This window comes from Haliotis cracherodii, unplaced genomic scaffold, assembly GCF_022045235.1.
Source record: "Haliotis cracherodii isolate W230 unplaced genomic scaffold, xgHalCrac1.p SCAF_10, whole genome shotgun sequence".
Lineage (NCBI taxonomy): Eukaryota > Metazoa > Mollusca > Gastropoda > Lepetellida > Haliotidae > Haliotis > Haliotis cracherodii.
Genome location: NW_027266265.1, coordinates 55,370,149 through 55,393,823, shown reverse-complemented (window position 1 = coordinate 55,393,823; position 23,675 = coordinate 55,370,149). Strand labels below are relative to the sequence as shown.

General features: G+C 43.0%; 2 protein-coding genes across 2 annotated transcripts in view; one reads left to right on the top strand and one right to left on the bottom strand.

The window, feature by feature from the left end:
* Positions 1-985: 985 nt before the first annotated feature.
* LOC139453908 (paternally-expressed gene 3 protein-like) lies at positions 986-11,089 on the top strand. Its single transcript, XM_071235353.1, has 2 exons — positions 986-1,143; positions 10,495-11,089. Exons 1-2 carry the CDS (start codon positions 986-988, stop codon positions 11,087-11,089), a joined length of 753 nt encoding a protein of 250 aa, XP_071091454.1.
* Positions 11,090-11,258: 169 nt separating this feature from the next.
* The window catches only part of LOC139454540 (enhancer of mRNA-decapping protein 4-like), a 34,463-nt gene continuing 22,046 nt past the window's right edge, over positions 11,259-23,675 (bottom strand). Inside the window, exons 18-28 of the mRNA XM_071236322.1 lie at positions 23,276-23,407; positions 22,379-22,447; positions 22,124-22,178; positions 21,237-21,483; positions 20,029-20,184; positions 19,377-19,492; positions 17,535-17,700; positions 15,988-16,174; positions 14,430-14,655; positions 13,216-13,379; positions 11,259-12,106 (exon numbers count right to left, since the gene is read on the bottom strand). Of these exons, the coding sequence (XP_071092423.1) occupies positions 11,926-12,106; positions 13,216-13,379; positions 14,430-14,655; positions 15,988-16,174; positions 17,535-17,700; positions 19,377-19,492; positions 20,029-20,184; positions 21,237-21,483; positions 22,124-22,178; positions 22,379-22,447; positions 23,276-23,407 (1,699 nt within the window). The 3' untranslated portion in view covers positions 11,259-11,925. The remainder of the gene's footprint in view (positions 12,107-13,215; positions 13,380-14,429; positions 14,656-15,987; positions 16,175-17,534; positions 17,701-19,376; positions 19,493-20,028; positions 20,185-21,236; positions 21,484-22,123; positions 22,179-22,378; positions 22,448-23,275; positions 23,408-23,675) is intronic.

The following is a 23,675-nucleotide window of genomic DNA, read 5'->3' as shown; positions in this document are numbered from 1 at the left end:
CAATTCTGCACAGCGAATCGCGGTGCCTTAGACGACTGGGCCTCCCGTGCCCCTTAACACACATGAAAAGACCCATGGTGAGAATCTCCACAAGGAGGAAAGGTTGGCGTTTTTCTGGTGGCACCATACACACCCCTTGGTGATGTTCTTCCCTGAGTCTACGGCAGTCTCCGTGGTCTAGTGGTAGGGCGTCCGCCCGGAGACCGGAAGGTCCGAGTTCGATCCCCGACCGCGTCATACCAAAGACGTTAAAAATATGGAACTTGTTGTTACCCTGCCTGGCGCTCGGGATAAAGGGGCGAAAACGCGGACTGGTCGGCTCGGAGTCAGTACAATGTGTCCGAGTGAGGTATTTATGTTAAACTGCGGCATGGTATCTCAGCGGGCTAGGACTATAAAATTTGAATGAGTCCGGACTAGTACAAACAGACACACACACATACGTGCATGCACGTCGCTATATAAGTGCAATAATCTTGGACGCGACGTTAACCCCCATTTAATTTCACCTCACCCTGAATCTCCCCACGAATGAAAGGTGGGCTTGGGTTGTCAGGACCAATCAAACGTGCATGAGACATACGATGGATATTAAAAGTCAGCCTGCTTCCCTGGGTATGCTGCGCTTGCGCTACACAGTGTAACGCTAGGACAGCATTACTAGGGAACCAGACAGATCAAAAGTGAACACCATGACATTTCCTTCTAACGTATTATATGGGAAAACGAGTATTCTGAACTTCATTTCGTAAATTACAAACATTAAGAATTCATTTGATTAATGGTTCTGTCACGACGTCGTCGACACTAACGTTCTTCCTCCCACAGAGGGCGACGTGCCGCCCCGCGGGTCAGCAGCATTTAGATAACTATCAGCGGGGGTAGCTGCCTCGGCATGTGTCTCCGTCGCATAACCACTGCTCAAGAACAAATAATCCCCATGCAGCAAGTCTTATTTCTGTCCGCTAAACGCTGTCAGCAGGCGATGGCTAAATGTCAACTCTCGAAAATAGCAAGTTCACGCAAGTCTTGTTTAATCCGTCTGTCCAATGTCCACGATGAGATTAAACGAATCTTCCGAGACGTGGTGGCTGTAGCAGGATTCGGCAATATCCCAGGAACTGTCTGTCTCGCCAGGGAATGGTTGGTATGGATTCTACCGTACTTCCTCCAATGGAGTCAGTCTCTAAGGGAGGGTTTGGGGGTAACACACAACCAAATCTTTTCCCATAGGCTTCTATAGTAACGTTATATTTGTTTTAAGAAATAACTAAGTATTCAAAAGCTTTTACGTGTTCATGTGTGGACAGTCTGGCCTTAAAGCAGCAACAAAATCAATCTTAGCAAGCTTCTTTTCAATCTCATTGAAATGAGATCTTAGTTCTCGCTACCGCTAAGCAAAGATCTGACGACATCCCATTAGGGGTCACGTCAGAACGACCTTTCATCCGAAGTATCAGAGCGTCGCTTACCAGATCATGAAAGTGACAGTCGTAATGTGATTTCTAATCATGCAACCTCGAAAACTTTAAAACAGGGTATTCCGAAAGACAGTTACGGGCTTAACGACTGAATCTATACAACCTAGACCATTTATTAGCAATTCGAGAATGTACGTTTGTTCAGGTTTCAATTTTTTAAGCGATAATTTGTCAGAATATGTTCCGAATTTGAAATTAGTGCCGTAAAGCAAGAGAAAGCTGTCTTCTGATTGGCTAAGGTAATCTTCTTGTCAGTAGTTCCATTGGTCGGTCAGGGCTCGCGAAAGGTGGGTCTGACTTGACCCGTAATGGGATGTCCTCAGTTTAGTGGCAGCGAGAAGTAAGATCTTATTTTAATGAGATTGGCTCCTTTTCCGAGTTCAGGAAGCTACACACACCAACCCAAGTTCCGCACCAAATGTCACTTGCTTGAACATGTCTGTGGTCACATTCAGCATGTCTTATTGTTAAAAAAGACAGCACTAAATATAGAAAAAACATGGTCAGTTTTAATTATTGGAAGGATGTACATTTAGAAAATATGAAACTCTTACACAAAATCATCCAATCACAGCTGCCAGATGATTCAATCTGCACTGAAGGCTACGAAAACTGCTTGTTGAACGACTGATTCTGATTTGGTGTAGCAGAACCTTGAGTCTTGGAGGCTATATTTGTTTGTTCGTTTGTTTGTTTGTTGTTTAACGTCGCACTCAGCAATATTCCAGCTATATGACAGTGGTATGTAAATAATCGAGTCTTGACCAGAATATCCATTGATTTACATCATGAACATAAATCCACGTCATTGGGATCGATGACATGCATCAACCAAGTCAGCGAGCCTGACCACCCGATCCCGTTAGTCGCCTTTTACGACAAGCCTTTTACGGCAAGCATGGGTTGCTGAAGACCTACTGGTGGTTATGTGACGAGCCGGGTCTCTTAAAAGAGCCTCATTCTTTCTCGTTACAGATGACAAGGAATAAGAGCCTGGTGTTATTTTAGAGTCGAGATGCGGTTACCGTATACAGTCATCGTTTAATTCAGGTCTTCTGTCACTCATGGAGTCTACGGGGATTTCGAAAGGGAATATTTATTCAAAAATTCAATTTCAACTAATAAAATAGTTACGTATTTGGAAGTGATTAGTGAGGAGATTGGTATGTAGGTCCTACGAATATTTTATTTGTAGTCAGTAAATGTAGACGACTCTATAAATCCTACAACGCTCATTGGTAGACTGATTTAACAGACATATCCGTATTCCTCAGTATAGTGATATACATGTATAGACAACCCGTCAATAAATGATGAATGAATTAGATGAGAGGATACGGCACATTGGCTGCTAGTTGAGCCCGCCTTTAAGTCTAATAAGTAAATTGGTGTTATAAAAGGTTCCAGGATCTTCAAAGAAAGGTTTTCGGGATCTTCAAAGAGGAAACACTGTACTGTTTTACAAGGATTGCAAAAACGCAACATTCAATGTCAAATAACCCATCCCTAGGGTTTGTGTCGGTGCGACAATCACACGTTACATTACACCTACGTCTAACTCTGTGACAATAATGGGGGCGGGTTATTGTGGGCGCTTTCACCTCCATATTAAAACGGTGTTGTCCCCGTCGCGCTGAAAATGTCAAAATGTTATTTACTCCATTAAAAACTCGATCTCAGATATTAATTCAATACTGGTGGACTGGTGTCGTTTCTCTAAAGTACGATATGAAGAACACATTACCCTCCTACATTTTTAAACAAGATTGGTTGGGAATCAGCTTTGTAGCTCACCTAATTGAACACCAAGTGTGGTCAGGTCATGGTATGTTACCCGTCAATTGTAAAATCAAATCCAGTGTTAAACATGGCCGCCACGGCAGCCATATTGAAAATGATATTTTTGGCAATAACTCTGCCATGTCTGCATGTATCATCATGAGAATGATATGCAGCAAGTATGTGGTTTTCCTAATAACTTATAATAAAATTATTGGCATATTTTGATACTTGATCCAGATTCGAGCTTTGACTTTCACGTACGCCAGTTTTTCTCGACATCTCTTCTGATACTACAAGGCCTACAATGAAACTTTGTATTAATGATCCCATCTTTCTGTCACTAAAAATTATGATGCGATTATAAACTGAACCATAGAGGTGGCCAAATTTAGTGAGTGAGTGTGTTGGGTTTAACGCCGCTTTTAACAGTTTTCCAGTTATATCGCGGCGTATCCGCTAATTGTGGAAGGAAAGTCCGAAGTGATGCAGGTCTCAGACGTTTACCACTTCGGTGAAACCCACGAGCACGGGTATGGTGCTGATAAACCTAAAAACTTGGCGAACCGGGATTCGAACCCAGAATCATAGGTTTGTGGCGTGCCCAAGGGACGCAACTCTGCACAGGGCCACCCGTGCCCCCTGGCCAAATTTAGAAACCCATTAAAGGCTATTTATCTACCACATGTTTTTCAAAATGTATTGAAATGTGGCAGTGGTGTAGATAGTAGTGGAACTTAACATGAGCTTTTAATTTTTGGCAATATTTTGAATTTTGACCTTGAATCAGCCTTTACAACCGTATAGTTAGTGTCCGAGTGAAAGTGCCGGCAAGGGCATTAAAACTCAAAGTAGGTGCAGAACTCACAGCACACTAACCTTCCTCCATGTCTCATCACACTATTTGCATACATTGGGGATCAGTGGAAAAATATAGGATTTTGCATATGGTTGCCATAGAAACCAAACCTTACATCGAAAAGAAATGGTTTGAGGACATTGGGAGATGCTATGTATGGAATGGTCTAGGCACGGTTTAACATTCTACACCTTTTGATATGGGAGAAATAGGCCGAAACTATCCGCTGACGGCAGCATCTTAGCCAATTTGGCTGGAGTGCTATCCCTTGGCTGGTCAAAAGCCTCAAAGTTCATGACCCCGTGGCACCCTGGTAACCCCGACCTTTGAGTTTTGACCTTGAGCTTTTAGATGCTCTTTTACATATCTTCTATGATAATGTATTGCTGATGAAGCCGATGTCATCTAATCTTGTTTAAATCAGCATTATATGATTGTGTTGCTTTTCAAACTATGTAAAACATCCAATTTTCAACAAAAAAAAGAAGCACAGGGCACAAGGCTTGATCTTCACGTTAATGTCATGACCATAAGAAGATCCCAAGTCGTTCATGGCATCACTATTCACACTAAACACCCTTGCCCTAAACGATGTTGCAAAATTACTTTTTATATTCTTCTCAGTATTTTTTGTACCAATTTTTCTCAAACTCACAATATACTCCATTGCAATTCACAGAAAATGTCCCTATCCAGAAGTACCTAGTTCTGTAATAAAACTGTCAGTAAGAGAGTAACCTGTATTCAGCAGACATTCCAGGGTCCCTCTCCCATTGCCAATCTTGACCCAAGACAGTATCACACATATACACACACAAACCTGGTGCCTGGAGAGTGTAAGAAGAACTAAGTTTGCATCACAAACATATTGTATTCCCTTGATCATATCTGCAATCAACAATGAGTATGGTTTTATGCCGCTTTTAGCAATATTCCAGCAATATAAGGGCGAGCGAACGCTTTAAACACTAGGCTACCCTCACCGACCCACAAACTAGTCAAAACTTGACTCGCTGTCTAATGGGCTGTGACAGGCCCCGACTGTAAACAGGACAGAGTTATGTGGTCGAAGTTAAGGCAGGGATTAGATGACTGGATTTTCTGGGATTTTCAAAGGATTAGTTATCCGGTGTCCTCAGCTGTGCTGAAGTTTAACATGATCCTTTGTACTTTGTCCCCCTACAAACACATATCTAGTGACTTTTAGGTGGGTGGTTGGGGGGAAGAGTGAGTGAGGTTTTACCGAGCTTTTAGCAATATCCCAGCAATATCACGGCAGGGGACACCAAAAATAGGCTTCACACAATGTACCAATGCGGGGAATCAAACCCGGGCCTTCGGCGTGACGAGCAAACGTTTTAACCACTCGGCTACTTCACCGCCCCAACATATATTTAGAATTTAAAGGTATTGAGAAATAGGTGCAGCCGCGTAGCTTAAAATCATAATCACTACATTGAATTTTAAAAAGTCTATTTTTTTTAGATACAAAACAAAATAAATACTACCAAAACGAGATAGTTTACGTTATCTTATGTTTCCTTTCCTTGTGTTCATAGCCAAAATTACTTCGCTGATTCAATGATTTCGTCCAATCACTGTGTTTAAAAAAGTGTCTTTAACGTGTTTATATTTATCGGAGTGCCATGTGCCAGGTCTCTCTACAACATCTGTCATAGTGTCAGGCTGATTTACAGTTAACAGTGATTTACAGACATTGTGAAGTACAGTAAACTACGGTTATAACGAACACGCTTATAACGAACTGACGGTTATAACGAACTTACTTTTTGGGTCCCGACTGTTTGCTGTAGTTATGCTGTATATATGCTTATAACGAACTACGGTTATAACGAACTAAAATTAGTAGTCCCTTTGAGTTCGTTATAACCGTACTTTACTGTAACTATATTTGAAATTAATATATTCCATATTATACTTAGAAACAATTAAAATTTTCTGATTAAAGTTCATTCAGAAAGCAACGCTTACAAACGTTCATTTGCATTAATGGTTAATCATTAGCAAGAAACTTAAAGTTGAAAACTTCAAGAGAATTAATTATTATTTTTGTTATAGAATCAAAATCAGGGACAATATCAACAAGTCTAGCAGAGATATAAGCAGATATTCTTTAATTTCGGTTGTCAATGCTAAACTAGACACCCCGCCGCCTCGCCCCCGTCTACGTCTACGTCTACTGGAACTCAACACCTACAAGGCCCACACGTCTTGCTCTTTCTCTGGCATTGACGTTGGCTCGCATACATGAGGTGACCTTAAGTCCGAACATGTCCGGTCCTACACTTATATGAGTGAGTGTCTGAGTAAATTCAGTTTTACGCCTCTTTTAGCAACATTCCAGCAATATCACGGCGGGGGACACCTGAAATGGGCTTCACACATTGTACCCATCAAAAATAATGAATCAACAGATGTCAAGTGTGAGCAATCAATAAAATACCCATTAACAGAAATTAGATGTGTGAAACGACAGTTTAATCCAACCCATCTCGATGAGAATGATTGGCTAAGGTATTCCCCTTCAAAGATGGTGTCATTTGTTTTCTTTTCGCAAATGACAGACAAAAAGGTGCATTTATGACTTCTTATGTTCATGGCTGGGCAAATATAAGAACTTTGGCATATAAAGCTTCATAATCTCACAGATGGGATAAGTGGGAAAGTATTTCGACAGTTCGTCGAATTGCAGCAATATACATCTGAGCAACAATCTATTGAAATCAGAAGATGGAAGTCACGTTGGCAAGAGTGAGTGAGTTTGGTTTTACGCCGCTTTTAGAAATATTTCAGCACTATCACGGCGGGGGGCACCAGAAATAGGCTTTACACATTGTATCCATGTCGGGAATCGAACCCGGGTCTTCGGCGTGACGAGCGAATCTTAACCATAAGGCTACCCGACCGCCTCCGTTCACAAGACGTCCCTGCAGAAAGGAAGCCAACGTGCCTATTAGTAACACTGGTTTTGCAAAAGAAGGTTTGTATCCAAATATCTGTGGCGGTCCAAACGCTTGTTACAATGCCAGTATCTTCAGCTACTGGTGAGCGTTCGTTTAGTGCCAGGAGACGTATCAATACTTAATGGAAATGGGATATCAGTCACTTGTCCTTGTGGATTATTTAGGTTTATTTAAATCGTCGTGCATTGGTTTGCAATTTGTCAGAAAATGTAAACGTGGCATCATTCATAAAGAATACCTTTTAGAAACTGCTTGTGTTTGGTTCGCCTATTTGTCATATCCCCATTCTTCTAATGTTCTGTCTTTGACAGCATTTATGTGCTTACACTTTAAATTCTTCTAGTTAGAAGGGTACTCGACATTCATTGACATATAAGGAACACATATCTTTGTGATATGTTAAAAAAACAGTCGAAGGCAAACACGAAAACACTAAACAAAACTATTTCAAACCATATCAACACCTGCTTTGATTCAATTATGTAAACGGAAGAGTGAGATCCATTAAATGCTTTGAAAAAATAGTTTAATCATAAGAGTGAGTGAGTATAATTTTACGCTGCTTTTAGAAATTTCGTTTTAGTGAGTGAGCGGGTGTGTGAGTGAGGTTTTACTGTGCTTTGAGCAATATTCCATCAGTATCACAGGGGGAGGGGGGAGAGACACCTGAAATGGGCTTCACACATTTTGCCCAAGTGGGGAATCGAACCCAGGTCTTCAGCGTGATGAGCGAACACTTTAACCACTAGGCTACCCGACTGTGCCTAATCATATCAGTTTGTATAATAGTATAGCAATACTTTTATGGGTACCTTTACCGTCCTACCCTGACGGTTTACCTGTATTATTGACTTGATGACAACACCTAACAGGTCAAACCCAAACTGTCATGGTTGTAAGCAAACACCTAACCAGTGGGCCACCACACAGCAACCTAAACAAATAATATCTTATAGTGGTGGACTGTTTCATTATCACAAAGAATATCTTCTCCCCAAACTATTTATTTAGGCTTCATGTTTCTCCTTTCTCAGAGTGAGTGAGTGAGTGAGTGAGTGAGTGAGTGAGTGAGTGAGTGAGTGAGTGGGGTTTAATGCAGCTTTTGAACAGTGTTCCAGTCATATCGAAGGGTGTCAGGTTAAGGTGGGAGGAAAGCCAAAAGATGTTTACGACTTTGGTGAAACCTACCAGCATGGAGGTATGGTGCTGACAAACCTAGAAACATCTGAGCGAACGGGGATCAAACCCACAATCATAGGTTTCTGCCTTGAACAAGGGCCACAACTCTACACAGCAAATTGCATCCTTTTTCATAATTAATTTATCCCACTAAAATGATGTTAAGGTACACCCGATATTTTTCCTGTGACCGCAGTTACATTGTCATGACCATTAACAGACTTACCATAGCAGATGAATAATAGTCATATAATATTGAGTGTCTTTTACTTATTTTGAGTAGTATATCCATGTATACAAACAAGACAGTTCATGGTTGGCGATTTTATTAACAAATGTATCAATGATATTTCTTTTTCTAAAAAATACATACACAATATACATATCGATACTGAGTGGGCCTGGCAGAGGTTAAAACAGACATAGTTTGCTACTGTACAACATACACCAAATAAAAGCAAAACATGTACAAATTAAAAAACAATACTTGCTTCCCGCAAGTACAATGCTTGTTCACTCAGAACATATACACAAGTGTGGCCAGTACAGAGGGTCCTGCTTATGGCAACACAACTCAGTTTCCAAACAGTACCAACTGTACTTATTCCACATCACGACATCCACAGAAATCTGAAGTTCTGTTTGAAATAATTAAATGGTATTCCTTTACACAATCAAACATCCCTTAGTCTCTTGTGGGCATACATTTCATTAGTTCAATCATAACTGCAGATTCCTGTTGGTCACTAAGCAACTTTCTTGCAACGCTGAACATAAAACATGTATTGGAACTTAAAATCTCTAGAACTGCCACATCCACCTCAGCAACTGATCAACAAGCTGCGATTACTGCTTCCTATATTACTAACTCACAACTGACGTAAGTATAAAGGGCTATGACTTGCCATAAATGCAATCACACATTCTTGTTCTTCTACTCTCAAACCAGTAACTTGTTAAATATAACAGTATGGATTTGTCCTCCCCGTTGTTTCATCAGACCGATTCACAGTGGCAACAGTACCTCAAGAAACAGAGCGATAATGCTGTGGTGTGCTCGTTATTTCATTAAAAGTACTTGCTTGTGTGGGTGTAGAATGTATTGCAGATTCTGGCAACGTTCCACCAATACTACACCAAGTGTTGCTACCACTCTACAATCCACACCTTTTCAATTTGTTCATTCCGTCAACGATTTGACCAAGTAAGTTTGTGTCTTGCCTGATTTTTATGGAGTTGTTACATGTACAATCGTGTGTTGACCATAAATATGGAATATAGCTTGAAACTTTGTGTTGTGTTGTTTGTGTGCAGTATCACTGTATTGTAGATGAAGTGTTCAGGTGTCAGTGTTTTGTCAGTGTATGGACATGAGGTTTTATTGTTGTGTCGTTGTACTGAAGATGAGGTTTCATGTGACGTGTTGATATACTTTAGATGAGGTGTCATGGTGTCAAGTGTTGTGTTGATGTACTGTAGAGGTGTTGAGGTGTCAGTGTTGTGTTGATGTACTGTAGAGGTGTTGAGGTGTCAGTGTTGTGTTGATGTAATGCAGAGGTGTCATGGTGTCAAGTGTTGTGTAATCGATCCCAGTGTAGTCGGAAGCTTGTGTGGATTAAGTATCAGTGTCAGTAGAGTAGCAGCATAAAAGTATCATGTAGTAGTGAGGCAACTCGATCTGCCCGCAGCAGATTACAAGATGTCTTGCATAGTTCAGCAGCTTCTCCTTGTGTTTCTGTCTGAGTCAACTTTCCACTAACCATAAGACAGTGAGTCAGTGCAGGTTGCTCTTCACTCAGTACTGGCCTCTCCATCAATTGGTCAGACTTCTGTAGATCTTGCAGTCTACCAGCGTACGTCAACGTCAACTACAAACATGTCACGTAAATAGCTGTGCTTACTTTAGGGAAATGAATAACCACTGTATACACTTCTCAGCAATGCTTATTGAGGCACTGCTCAACACTGCCTACAGCGAGGCACTGCTTAACACTGCATACAGTGAGGCACTGCTTAACACTACATATTGAGGCACTGCTCCACACTGTTTACAGCGAGGCACTGGTCAACACTGCTTACAGCGAGGCACTGCTTAACACTGCATATTGAGGCACTGCTCCACACTGTTTACAGCGAGGCACTGCTTAACACTGCATACAGCGAGGCACTGCTTAACACTACATATTGAGGCACTGCTCCACACTGTTTACAGCGAGGCACTGGTCAACACTGCTTACAGCGAGGCACTGCTTAACACTGCTTACAGCGAGGCACTGCTCAACACTGCATACAGTGAGGCACTGCTTAACACTGCTTACAGCGAGGCACTGCTTAACACTGCTTACAACGAGGCACTGCTTAACACTGCATACAGCGAGGCACTGCTCAACACTGCTTACAGCAAGGCACTGCTTAACACTGTTTACAGCGAGGCACTGCTCAACACTGCATACAGCGAGGCACTGCTCAACACTGCATACAGTGAGGTGCTGCTCAACACTGTTTACAGCGAGGCACTGCTCAACACTGCATACAGCGAGGCACTGCTTAACACTGCATACAGTGAGGCACTGCTTAACACTGCTTACAGCGAGGCACTGCTTAACACTGCTTACAGCGAGGCACTGCTCAACACTACATACAGCGAGGCACTGCTCAACACTGCATACAGTGAGGTGCTGCTCAACACTGTTTACAGCGAGGCACTGCTCAACACTGCATACAGCGAGGCACTGCTTAACACTGCATACAGTGAGGCACTGCTTAACACTGCATACAGTGAGGCACTGCTTAACACTGCATATTGAGGCACTGGTCAACACTGCTTACAGTGAGGCACTGTTCAACACTGCATACAGCAAGGCACTGCTCAACACTGCATACAGCGAGGCACTGCTTAACACTGCATACAGTGAGGTGCTGCTCAACACTGTTTACAGCGAGGCACTGCTCAACACTGCATACAGCGAGGCACTGCTCAACACTGCATACAGCGAGGCACTGCTCAACACTGCTAACGGCGAGGCACTGCTCAACATTGCTTACAGCGAGGCACTGCTCAACACTGCATACAGCCATGCATCATACACACCGACACTACATCAATTCTTTTTACAACTTGATATCTCTGCAGCGCCTCTTACATCTTAACGCTAACGATTTCAGTGTCTCCTGAAACAGAAGACAATCTGCACCATCTATCTATTTTGGCACAATTTCTTCAGCAATCAAGAATTCTGTCCAAACTCCCCCATGTCCTTGCATCCAGAACCTGTTTGTGAAGCAGATTCGTGTTTCTGGGCTAGTGAATACTGTCCGAACTGGACATCGACTTGACATCCTACCTTCAGATGTATCTCTTCAGAGCTTCCAAGGCGTCATCTTTCACCTCAGTCACAGATAGCGCCACAGCCGCCAGCCATCTGCCTTAGCACTATCCAGAATCCATTCAACACGAGTTCTTGTCACAACTGATTAAGATCATCAGACAAATTAATGGAAACTAATCGAAATCTTCACTAAGTAAAACTGAAATAAACTAGAGCAACACAAGAATACTGCTGTTGATCGCCACTGTTGTTAATGTTGTCTCGGGCTGGTAGTATCACAGAAACGTTTCACATCCGCTACGCTGATGTCGACATCATGTAATGAGGGACTGGGACGCCATAGCCAACATCTTGAAAGATCGTGTCAGTTTGTCGTTGGGGTGTTGTGCCATGAAGAGTTTCAGTTTCTGGGTTAGTCCGTTCAACACTCCATGCATATGTTCTGCAGTTAAGGGGTGGTTGGGGTCCAAACTTATCACTGCCTCCTCCAGGTATCTGAAAATGTCAGACATAGTGAGATGAGTTAGCGATACATTACCATGGGAGAGTCAATATATACTTACGTTGCTTCATACTTAAAACATAATATTTTTTGGTTCATCGCAGCATTATTCCAGCTATCTGATGGCGGTCGATAAATAATTGAGTCTGTACCAGACAATCCAGTGATTGACATCATTGACATGGATCCACGCAATTTGGATACGATGACATGCAACAACCAAGCCAGTGAGTCTGACCACCCGATCCCGTTAGTCGCATCTTATGACAATCATGGGTTGCTGAAGACCGGGAATTGAACCACTCTGATTGATTCCACTCACACTATTCTCTAAACCACGGAGGCGATCAAAGGATCATCAGAACACACGACTTTTCAGGCTGAGGACTTGGAAGTTACTGACATAATGTCATTAATGACACAGTCAGCAGTATTCCAGCATATCACAGTGGCCTTCAAAAATTGCGTCTGCACCAGGCAAACCGATGACTAAAAACTAAACAATCCCGGGATCAGGAGACAATGACACATAATGATCGTGATGGTGAAATTGGGTTTAATGTCGCGTCCAAGATTATTGCACTTATATTATATAGCGACATGTGTGTGTGTGTGTGTGTGTGTGTGTGTGTGTGTGTGTGTGTGTGTGTGTGTGTGTGTGTGCCAGACAGGGTAACAACAAGTACCATCTTTTAACGTCTTTTGGTATGACGCGGCCAGGGTTCGAACCCCGGACCTTCCGCTCTCCGGGCGGACGCTCTGCCACTTGACCACGGAGGCGGTGACACATAATGAGCCTAGTCACTGATCCACTGTTAACCACAACCACCAATGTGAAGCTGGGGACCTTTTCTTACCAAAATCCCTATCAAAATCAAATATTGCAAAATATGTTGTAATTAGCATTCCAAGTTCACAACTAAAAATAGCCGACAAACATGTATCTACAGCTAGTGTTTCCATATATACTTGCTCTGAAATATTCAACATCAAGAAGTTTCCACATGATTTGACATAAATATATGTATTTTGATACTTATCGTATCGTGACCTTTGTATCGTTTCAGCCAAATGGGGTTGTGGTTCTAGGTAAACATCTTACTTGATCTTAAGCTCGGTGTGTGAGGTGAAGTCTGCGGAGAGCTGGTTGACGAGGGACAGAAGCACTGGCTGTTTGAGGGGGCAGGGATCCTGGCCGAAAACCAGGGACGGGTTCACATTTTCACACGTGAACATCACAAGCTCAAGGTTAGATGCTGACAGTGCCTGCAAACAAACAAACAGGGTGAAGTTAGCCACAGCCACTGAAGCTACTGATTCCATTCAAATCAAATCAGGGAAGACAGAAGACTTTTCCAGGACAATAACGAGCAAGCTCCTGGTTAGATATTAACTAGTCAAGAGCAGTGAATAACTAGTTTTCGCTTGACTTAAATATTGTCGCTTTTTACACAACCTTTGAAAAACTAACCAGCTTATGGCTTGTTTTCAGTTAATCGAAAAACATAGTAAAAAAAGAAACCCCTTACCTCAGCTCCTTCAATATAACTTGAGCCGAAACCCCAACCAAAACATACTATGCCTGTCCAGTTTGACAACAGTTACGTCCCTTTGCCCTGATTATGTCCCTTATTTTGCTGTGCTAGTTTTCAGAATCCTGTGTACATCGTATGGGAATGCACGTTTCTTCAACCTTACATCAGCTAACTGGAAAGTATGTGAAGAGTTAAATCCCTTTAACATGTTTAGTGTTCTCTCACTCTGGTTGCACATGACCATAAAATTTGACATGTGCATTTAATAGTTTCCTTCTTGTTACTTGTTTCATTTTACACACAATCATACAGATCACAGTTGGTGTTCTTATCCATTATTATCCATCCCTATTATCCATACTGAGCAGCCATTGTTGCCACCTAATCCCCATTCTGATTTCTATGTAAGACAAGCATGGAGTTTTGAAGACATATTCTATCTTGCAATATGGGTAGGGATTCTCAGACATTTAAAAAATGATACACATACTATTGATTACAGAGTCATCACTGGCTCCCAGAAACGATCCCCAACCAAATTAACAGACTTAAGCTACAAAGAACCCAGAGTCAGAACAGGAATCCGGAGCAGCATACAACAGGGACAATCAGGCCAAAACAAACTGAATAATCGATTTCAGTGATCACTAATATTTTTCGTAGTGACGACTGAGCACAAAATTTCACAAAAATATCCCCAAGAATATACATAATCCCTAACTTTCTGTGTTCTGTATATAAGTTCGTCCCAGGAATGTTAAATGATCGCATAAATGCTCACAGTTTGGAAAGCTTCGTTGATGTTGCCGAGTCTCACAGCGTTGATCACGGATGTCCGCAGAGTCTGTAGGTGGCCGAGGTCTGGGGATATCTGTACCGGCGTCGCAGCGCCTGACCGCACGTAGTTCATGAGCTGGTCGGAGAGACTGGCACCATGCTCCCTGACTGCCACGCTGACCTCTTCCTTCACCGCCTCGCGCACATGGTTGAGGGTCTTCTCCTGCAGGCTGAACATAGCACACTCATGTACACGAGAGCTGGCAGTATGTTTAGGGTAGTGAATACTGTCTCCCCCCTGACATTACAGACAGAAAGTAATGCCTGAGCATGAGAGAGTAACAACGACACACTCAGGTCATTTACTGGGACCAACCAATCCCCAAACAAGAGGTTGACAGCATGATTGAGTAACAATGACACACTCAGGTCATTTACTGGGACCAACCAATCCCCAAAACTAGAGGTTGACAGCATGAGTGAGTAACAACAAACACTCAGGTCATATAAAGGGACCTCCCAATCCCCCAAACTAGAGGTTGACAGCATGAGTGAGTAACAACGACACACTCAGGTCATATAAAGGGACCTCCCAATCCCCCAAACTAGAGGTTGACAGCATGAGTGAGGAACAACCACACAGTCAGGTCATATAATGGGACCACCCAATCCCCCAAACTAGAGGTTGACAGCATGAGTGAGTAACAACCACACAGTCAGGTCATATAATGGGACCACCCAATCCCCCAAACTAGAGGTTGACAGCATGAGTGAGTAACAACCACACAGTCAGGTCATATACTGGGACCACCCAATCCCCCCAACTAGAGGTTGACAGCATGAGTGAGTAACAACCACACAGTTAGGTCATATAATGGGACCACCCAATCCCCCCAACTAGAGGTTGACAGCATGAGTGAGGAACAACCACACAGTCAGGTCATATAATGGGACCACCCAATCCCCCAAACTAGAGGTTGACAGCATGAGGGAGTAACAACAACACACTCAGGTCATATAATGGGACCACCCAATCCCCCAAACTAGAGGTTGACAGCATGAGTGAGTAACAACGACACACTCAGGTCATTTACTGGAACCACCCAATCCCCCAAACTAGAGGTTGACAGCATGAGTGATTAACAATGACACTGTTAGGTCATTTACTGGGACCACCCAATCCCCCAAACTAGAGGTTGACAGCATGAGTGAGTAACAATGACACTGTTAGGTCATTTACTGGGACCACCCAATCCCCCAAACTAGAGGTTGACAGCATGAGTGAGTAACAATGACACTGTTAGGTCATTTACTGGGACCACCCAATCCCCCAAACTAGAGGTTGATAGCATGAGTGAGTAACAACGACACTGCTAGGTCATTTACTGGGACCACCCAATCCCCCAAACTAGAGGTTGATAGCATGAGTGAGTAACAACGACACTGCTAGGTCATTTACTGGGACCACCCAATCCCCATCTTTGTCAACTCTTACATCAAGGAAAAAATGCTAAAACCAATCTGCCCCCATATACCCATAGAAAACTGAACAGTAAGTTTACTTTGCCAGTGCGTTCTGCAGGCTGGTGTTGAGTTCGGACTGTAGTGTATTCAGGATCTCCGTCTTCATCTCACCGGACGTCACCTGGAAGTTGTCCACCAGAGACTGCAGCTGCTTGACGATGGGGTCACGGGATTCCTGGTGGCGCTGTCGGATACGCTCGAGGTGACCCTCCAGCTGACCCGCATCTGAGGGGAATAAACCAAGAGTCAGTGAGAATTTTGCTGACACTGCATTACTAATCTTGCAGATATTCGCAGGGACCTAGGAGACAGGTTTCCGAGTTTGAGGAGTCTAGGCCCACGCTTCATAAAGGGATCGCAAGAACAAGGCTGTTGTCAGCCTTTCTTAAACAATGGGACTGACCATGCTGACAGCAGTCCTAGCGCAATGATTGCTTCCTGAAATGGGGCCAGCACATTAGGAGAGGTGGACTTAATGCTGCTTTGAACAGTATCTCAAGAATCAAGAGCAGCGGGATGGTGAGCGAGTATGGTGAGTAGTATCAAGTGACGCTCTACGTCCATCTTGCTCATATCACAGTATGGCATGATAACAACAGTACACTATTGTCAACAAGCCTATAATTCATAGGGATATTCTATGCAATGTCTGAAAAACTCGACAAACACATAAAAACATAACATGTCAGCTGAGATGAGACTTATCAGTGTTAAAATTTAGGAAAACGTCAAAGATAGGGAGGGTTCCTGAGACTAAAATAGAATATACACAATGTCCCCAGAACCTCATTTCGAACACTGCTATTTTCTTGACTTCTAACTCTTACAGCCCCTGTGTTGATTATTATCAACAGGAGAGTCACAGCTCACAAAGCAGGAACATATCCAGGAATACAAATTAAATGATGTGACAGGCAAATTGGGACAAACTTGTAATTTTGTTCAAAACTGATTTTTTTATATAAAAGTTCACAGTTTCTTCATATCAGAATTATTTGAACATTGTGTTTTAACACTGAACTTGATTCAATAATTGAAAGTTAAGCATTCAGGCCTCTACCTCATTATTGTTCCTGTTATCAGTAAAATGCAAGTCAACTTGACCTAGCCATCACATTAGTTATAACTGTATCAAAATTCATTGGGAAACTAATATTCCCTTTTGGAGACTTTTAACTGACATCTGCTGCAGACTGGGCCGAATATCGTCAAGATAAACTCCTGCAAAGTTCATGATATGTTTGTATGTTGTTTTTTTTGTTTTTTTTGTTTGTTTGTTTGTTGTATAACGCCATATTCAGCACTATTCCGGCTATATGAATCATTATCTGAAAATAATCTAGACCAGACAATCCAATGATTGAGACATCATGAGCATCGATCTACACGATTTGGGCAATTACAGTGGCATGCATCAACCAAGTCAGCGAGCCTGACAACCCGATCCATTTAGTTGCCTCTTACATGCATAGTCGCCCTTTTCGACAAGGAGGGGTTGCTGAAGACCTATTCTACCCCGGATGTTCATAGGTCTCATAAGTAATAATATCATCCTCCACCATCTTCACAGGTGACATATACTCACATTCGGTGGTGCCCCTCTGGAAGGCCTCGTTAACCTGCAGGAACATACTCTGAGACGCTCGCTCAAAAGATGGAACGACCATGTTCTGGAAGGCCTCTCGGTAGGCAGCTTGTATGGGGGCCTGGATGGCACTGCCAGTTGCATTGGCTATAGCCTCCACCGTTTGCTGAAACAGAACTTCCATGTCTCAGACTGAACAACCAGGCTGTAGTCAGCCTACAGTGACATGCATTCAACCAACACTGAGCCTGGCCACCTCACATAGCTTAGTATTGTTTGTTTGTTGTTTAACGCTGCACTCAGCAATATTCCAGCTATTTGACGGTGGTCTATAAATAATTGAGTCTGGACCAGACAATCCAGTGATTGACATCATGAACATCGATCGACGCAATTTGGATCGATGACATGCATCAACCAAGTTGCAAGCCTGACCACCCGATCCCGTCAGTCGCCTCTTATTACAAGGATAGTGGCCTTTTATGGCAAGCATGGGTTGCTTAAGACCTATTCTACCCTAGGTCTTCACGGGCCGACATAGCTTAGTGCTTCCTACAGTGAGCAATAGAGTGCTTGGAATCTATTCTACCCTGAGAAATGCCTTGCTCAGCAATATTCCAGCTTCATGACAGTGGCTAGCAAATAATCAAGTCTGGACCATACAATCCAGGGTTGAATATTCTGAGCAACAATGAATGCTGTTGGGTTTGATGACACCCATCAACCAAGTCACAGAGTCTGACCATCTGATCCATTTGTCAACTCATATGACCGGCATAGGTTGCTGGGGACTGATCAACCAGGGACCCCAATAGGGGTAGTCCCATTGGACACAAAACAATATGAATGTATGACTGGCGAAAACTGTAATGATTGCATATTAAATGGAGCTGGTATTACTATTCTAATAAAAATACAATCAAAGTTCAAAGCATTAAGTTCCATTTCAAACACGGAACTACCAATGCGCAGTGATGTGTTAAAGTTATGGCAAGATGAGGCGTCAGTGATGATATAAGGTTCGGAGCTCCAGATAACTTTTTGAGCATTTGAGTTTTTATTCCAGGGTTTCTATTTTAATTGAATTATTACATTTTTCATTGGGTAACCAATATTTTTTCACTCATCTATTTATCACTTAATTGGCTATTTCCCAAAATTAGTGAACATTTTAAGATTTAAAAAAATGAAATAATGTTTTAGATGTATATTAACTGTTCTAAATACATAGGCTTGACTCAGAAAGCAAAATTCAGCCTGTACGCATGCTGAAAAAGCTTCATTGCACATTTATGTGTGCTGTTTTATAATTTGAGTTTTTTATTTAATATATGCGTTTCTGTACGCAAGTTAATGAAAAGTAATTGGGTTTTGAATATTTTTAATATTGTGCGCAACATCCCACATCGTCACCACAACTTGACCACCCAACCCATTTTATCATACAAAACTCCCTTCAGCAGACATCCCTAAGGTATGATCTCCAATGAGATATCATAACAATAAAATTGCATCACAATGCTTTGCAGACCATTGTGAGGTCATCTGTTACCATGAGGTCACAATCAAATGACATCACAAATCTCTCTGCTACTGAAGCTGGTTAGCTCTACATTTTATAGCAAGGAACTGGTTATAACTGTTTACAAACTGAAAAAGTTTGGAACAATGATTTTGGGTGATAAATAGAATCTCATCCATGGCAAGCCTGTGTTTAAATCTGATCAACTCATGTAAACATAATCGAAATAATAAAATCTCTGTAAGTGACCTGTTACTATGGTCATAGTTTGCTGAGCAGTTCTAAGCAAGACTCTCCACGAGGTTGAATACATGACTTACCCGAGACCTGACCATCTTAGCGATGTTGTCTTTGAGTAGTGCATCAGTGGCAGTGAGTTTGTGCGCAAGATCTTGATGAAGCTGATCTTTCACTGGATCTAAGATTTTCGTCACCGCTACAACAAATCAAGTAAAATTTGCTTGAAAATCTTCTCATGACAATTCTACACATGCACTACAGGGCACTGATAATGCTACAACTGCTACCCCACCATAAGAACTAGTTGTAATTTATAACTTAATAACACTAAATTGCTATAGCAATAGTGAGTGAGTTGGGCTTAACACCGCTTTTAACATTATTCCAGTTTTATCACGGCGTGTCAGCTTAATGTGTGAGAAAAGCCCAAAGTGATGCAGGTCTCAGACATTTACCACTTTGGTGAAACCCACAAACACGGGTATGGTGCTGACAAACCTAGAAACATAATCAGGGCGAACCGGGGTTCGAACCCACAATCACAGGTTTCTGGCGTGCCCAAGGGACGCAACTCTGCACAGCGAATCGCGGCGCCTTAGACTAGGCGACATGTGCCCCTCCTACAGCAATTAGATGGCTTGCTTGAAAATGAGGCAATAAGGAGATTATACAGCAAGATGAGCAAGTGTTCATCATTATCCAATATCTAGACCTATAATGCCTTGCACTCACTGGGGACCACAGTGTTCTTCATCTCAGCACGGACAGCCCTCTCCAGGTTGTTGGTGATGGCCTGGCTGACAGACTGCGTCACTGTGGTCTGCAGCCTCTCCTGTTCCTGCCGATGTCGCCCCTCCGTGCGGGTCATTACATCTTGCAACGTCTGAGGTGCAGTCGTTAAGGACAGGTATGTTCAAGCATTGAATACAATCACAGTGGATTTCATTTTCGCTAACAATATCCACAAGGAACAAACAAAAAGATTGCAAAAATCACATTAGTATCTTATATCAAAGTAAGATGCTCAAACCACACAGTTACTCCCTTTTTGAACCATTTTTTACTTTCTATAAAAAGAAATACAGAACAAATAAATATTTGTCTGACACCACTTGAAACTTTATGTTATAAGCCATGACTGTATGAGCTCCCTTACGTTGGTATGGAATAGTATTGTGTTCCATCATGCATCGCTACTGCCATGACAGTATTCTACAAGACCGTAAACTCAAACTCCTTATTCTCAACTCCTTGTATTTCAATGTGCATTTCCCCTGTATAGGAGACAGAGGTGAGGTGAAATAGGGTATCTGTTTGTACCTGTCCACAACTGAGATAGCAAGCATATGTTTAACATCAATACCCCACTCAGACCAAAGTCCGAAATAACTGCCTGTCCACTGCTGAAATAACTGCCTGTCCACTGCTGAAATAACTGCCTGTCCACCTGCCAGCCTCCCGCCTGTAACTTTTCTGTCGGGCTGTATGAAATTTTCCTCCACCTGCCAGGCTGTCTGGCAGATAAATTTAAGACTACTTACGTTTTCGGTTTTATTATGACTTCTCATAGATTCTCAAGTAATTGTTTACATTATTTCAAATGAACCAAGGTGCGATTTGTCTTATTTTTCGCGATTTTCAATATATATAATGTCTGAATGCGTGCAGGTAACTTTGAAGATAGGCAGGCAACATTTAGGAGGCACATGCCGGACTGTCTTGTTGGGTTGTTAAATTATTTCAAACACTGACTCAGATACAATATACTGACTCAGAACTGACCAGTCCATGTTTTACCTTCTTAATGCTGAATGCCAGGCAACAAAAAGTACCATCTCTTAACGACTTTTGATATGATGGGATCTGGGATTGAACCACAGACCTTCCGCTCCCTGTGCAGAGACGGTCGCGGTCGCAGAGACAACTGATATGAAGGATATTCTGCCTGCCAAGGTGCTGTGTGAGAACCCGCTCTATCCGTGACGTCATGACATCCTCGATCCTCTGCATCTGTTCCTGTAGGCCTGGCTGCGTGGCGGCGACCTGCTGCAGGCGCCACTGCTCCTCCTTCTGCTGCTGCAGCTCCAGCTGCTGGTCGTGTTGCCGCGCGATCTGCTGCTGCAGCTCCGTGATGTGCATCTGCTGCGCCTGTAGCACCGCCGTCATGTCCTGCATGTTCTTCTGCATCTGTAGCAGGGGAGAAGCATTGTCAGTAAGGGAATGTTATCTTATGCCACTGTCTGAAATAACTGCCTGTTGGGCTGAATAAATTTTTCTCAACCTGCCAGACTGTCTAAGACTAAGATTCAGTTTTATTATAACTCCTCGCAGATTCTCAATTAATTGTTTGCAACATTTCAACTGAATCAAAATGTATTGGAGTTACACTAATCATAGTGCTAGATTCACCTTGTGCAAGTTGGCCTGGTACCTTATTGAGGGAATCTATCAGATATGAATATTCACTCCATGTTGTGGTTCTCACTTCATTTGTTTTGTTATTTCTGCAGTCAGCTATATCCCAGGGGACTGCAATTAATCAAAATCGGGCCAGACAAACCAATGATTAATATACTACTCAATTCTTGATAGGGATATTTTTCTTTCCATGATTATCCCTATCAAAATTTCGAGTAGGATATCATGAGTAACCCACGCCATCAGCTCACAATGAAGCAGATCACCGAGTCTGACCAGCCAATCAAGCTCAGTTGTCTCTTACAACAAGCAATGGTGTGGCAGTGACTCATTCTAACCCAGCTCCATACAGGGGCCTTCACAGGCTCTACTGCACATTCATGGTGGATCAGGTGCTCCGGTCTCTCACCTCCCTCCATGACTCCCGATCTACCCCGCCTCGAACAGCCGCCGTAACAGCCTCACTGAAAACACAACATGTATACTTCACTTGATTTCGCCTGAACTTGTTCATCATTTATTTGGGCTCCTGCCTAGCAACCCTGTATATGTCAGTGAATAACCAGGGGTTGTTTCTTCAAAGAGAACTGAGCTTGGATGTGTAGTATGGAAATGTTACATGTAGATATTGCCTAAGGACGCTGCTGTACAATATTTCTATTACCTTGATCCATAGGCAGACCGTGGGGACTGCTTCACTTTGCCTATCCTTTCAGCTAGCCTTGGCGACATTCTGAAACAAGAACTACTTAAAATTTTCATGTCCACAAAAGTAGAGACACATCAACTGAGAGGGCACAAATTATTGCATCATATACCATCCTTCACACATTGTACCCATGTGATGAATGAACGTTTTAACTACCAGGCTACCCTCCACCCCCATCCCCACCCCTCCACCCCCATCCAAGGTTTCAACTACCAGGCTACCCTCTTCTCACCCCTTCACCCCCATCCCCACCCCTCCACCCCCACCCAAGATTTTAACTACCAGGCTACCCTCTTCTCACCCCTCCACTCCTATCCCCACCCCTCCACCCCCATCCAAGGTTTCAACTACCAGGCTACCCTCTTCTCACCCCTTCACCCCCATCCTCACCCCTCCACCCCCACCCAAGTTTTCAACTACCAGGCTACCCTCTTCTCACCCCTCCACTCCTATCCCCACCCCTCCACCCCCATCCTCACCCCTCCACCCCCATCTTCACCCCTCCACCCCCACCCAAGGTTTTAACTACCAGGCTACCTCTTCACACCCCTCCACTCCTATCCCCACCCCTCCACTCCCACCTTAGGTTTTAACTACAAGGCTGCCCTCTTCTCACCCCTCCACCCCCATCCCCACCCCTCCACCCCCACTCAAGGTTTTAACTACCAGGCTACCCTCTCTCCCATCCCCTCCTCCCACAGCCTTCCTGGTGCTAAGGTTAAGTTTTCTTTACTTATGAACCAAAGCGCTACGACGGCCGTATTTCTATGTTAAGGTATGGGAGTTATGATCACCTTAGTGCTCACATAGCTTGGTACAACGGCTGCCTGGTTTCTTTACTTATGGACTTACTGGTTCTGTTGCTCTTCCTCGCTGCCCTCCTCAACAACCTCAGTCTCCTCCTCAATCTCGGCTTCATCATCACCATCATCACCTTCTTCCTCATCATCGTCATCGTCATCATCCTGGGTCTCCTCCCTTGAGCTGAGAGTAAACAGTTCTAAGTTAGGAACATGACTGTGAGACGTACACATGCCAGTCAGATGAGAGCATGATGTGTTGGGAGGCAACATTCATGCTAGTTTTGGACCTAACCAGTCTATACACTGTTATGGATGCAGCAATGTTCGTTGAAACACACCACCAACAATGGTAAGGGTATAGATTTTTCACCAGAGCCCAAGCCAGTCATGTTTTATGTTCTTCATTTTGGTTTTGATGCTTGATGCTACTGTGCTCAGCGTTAAACTAC

Excerpts from the sequence above, each read along its gene's own strand:
- LOC139453908 (XM_071235353.1), top strand. The coding sequence starts at position 986 with ATGGCTAAATGTCAACTCTCGAAAATAGCAAGTTCACGCAAGTCTTGT. Across the intron at positions 1,144-10,494 it reads GTCTGTCTCGCCAGGGAATG|CGAGGCACTGGTCAACACTG; the intron begins GTTGGTATGGAT and ends CACTGTTTACAG.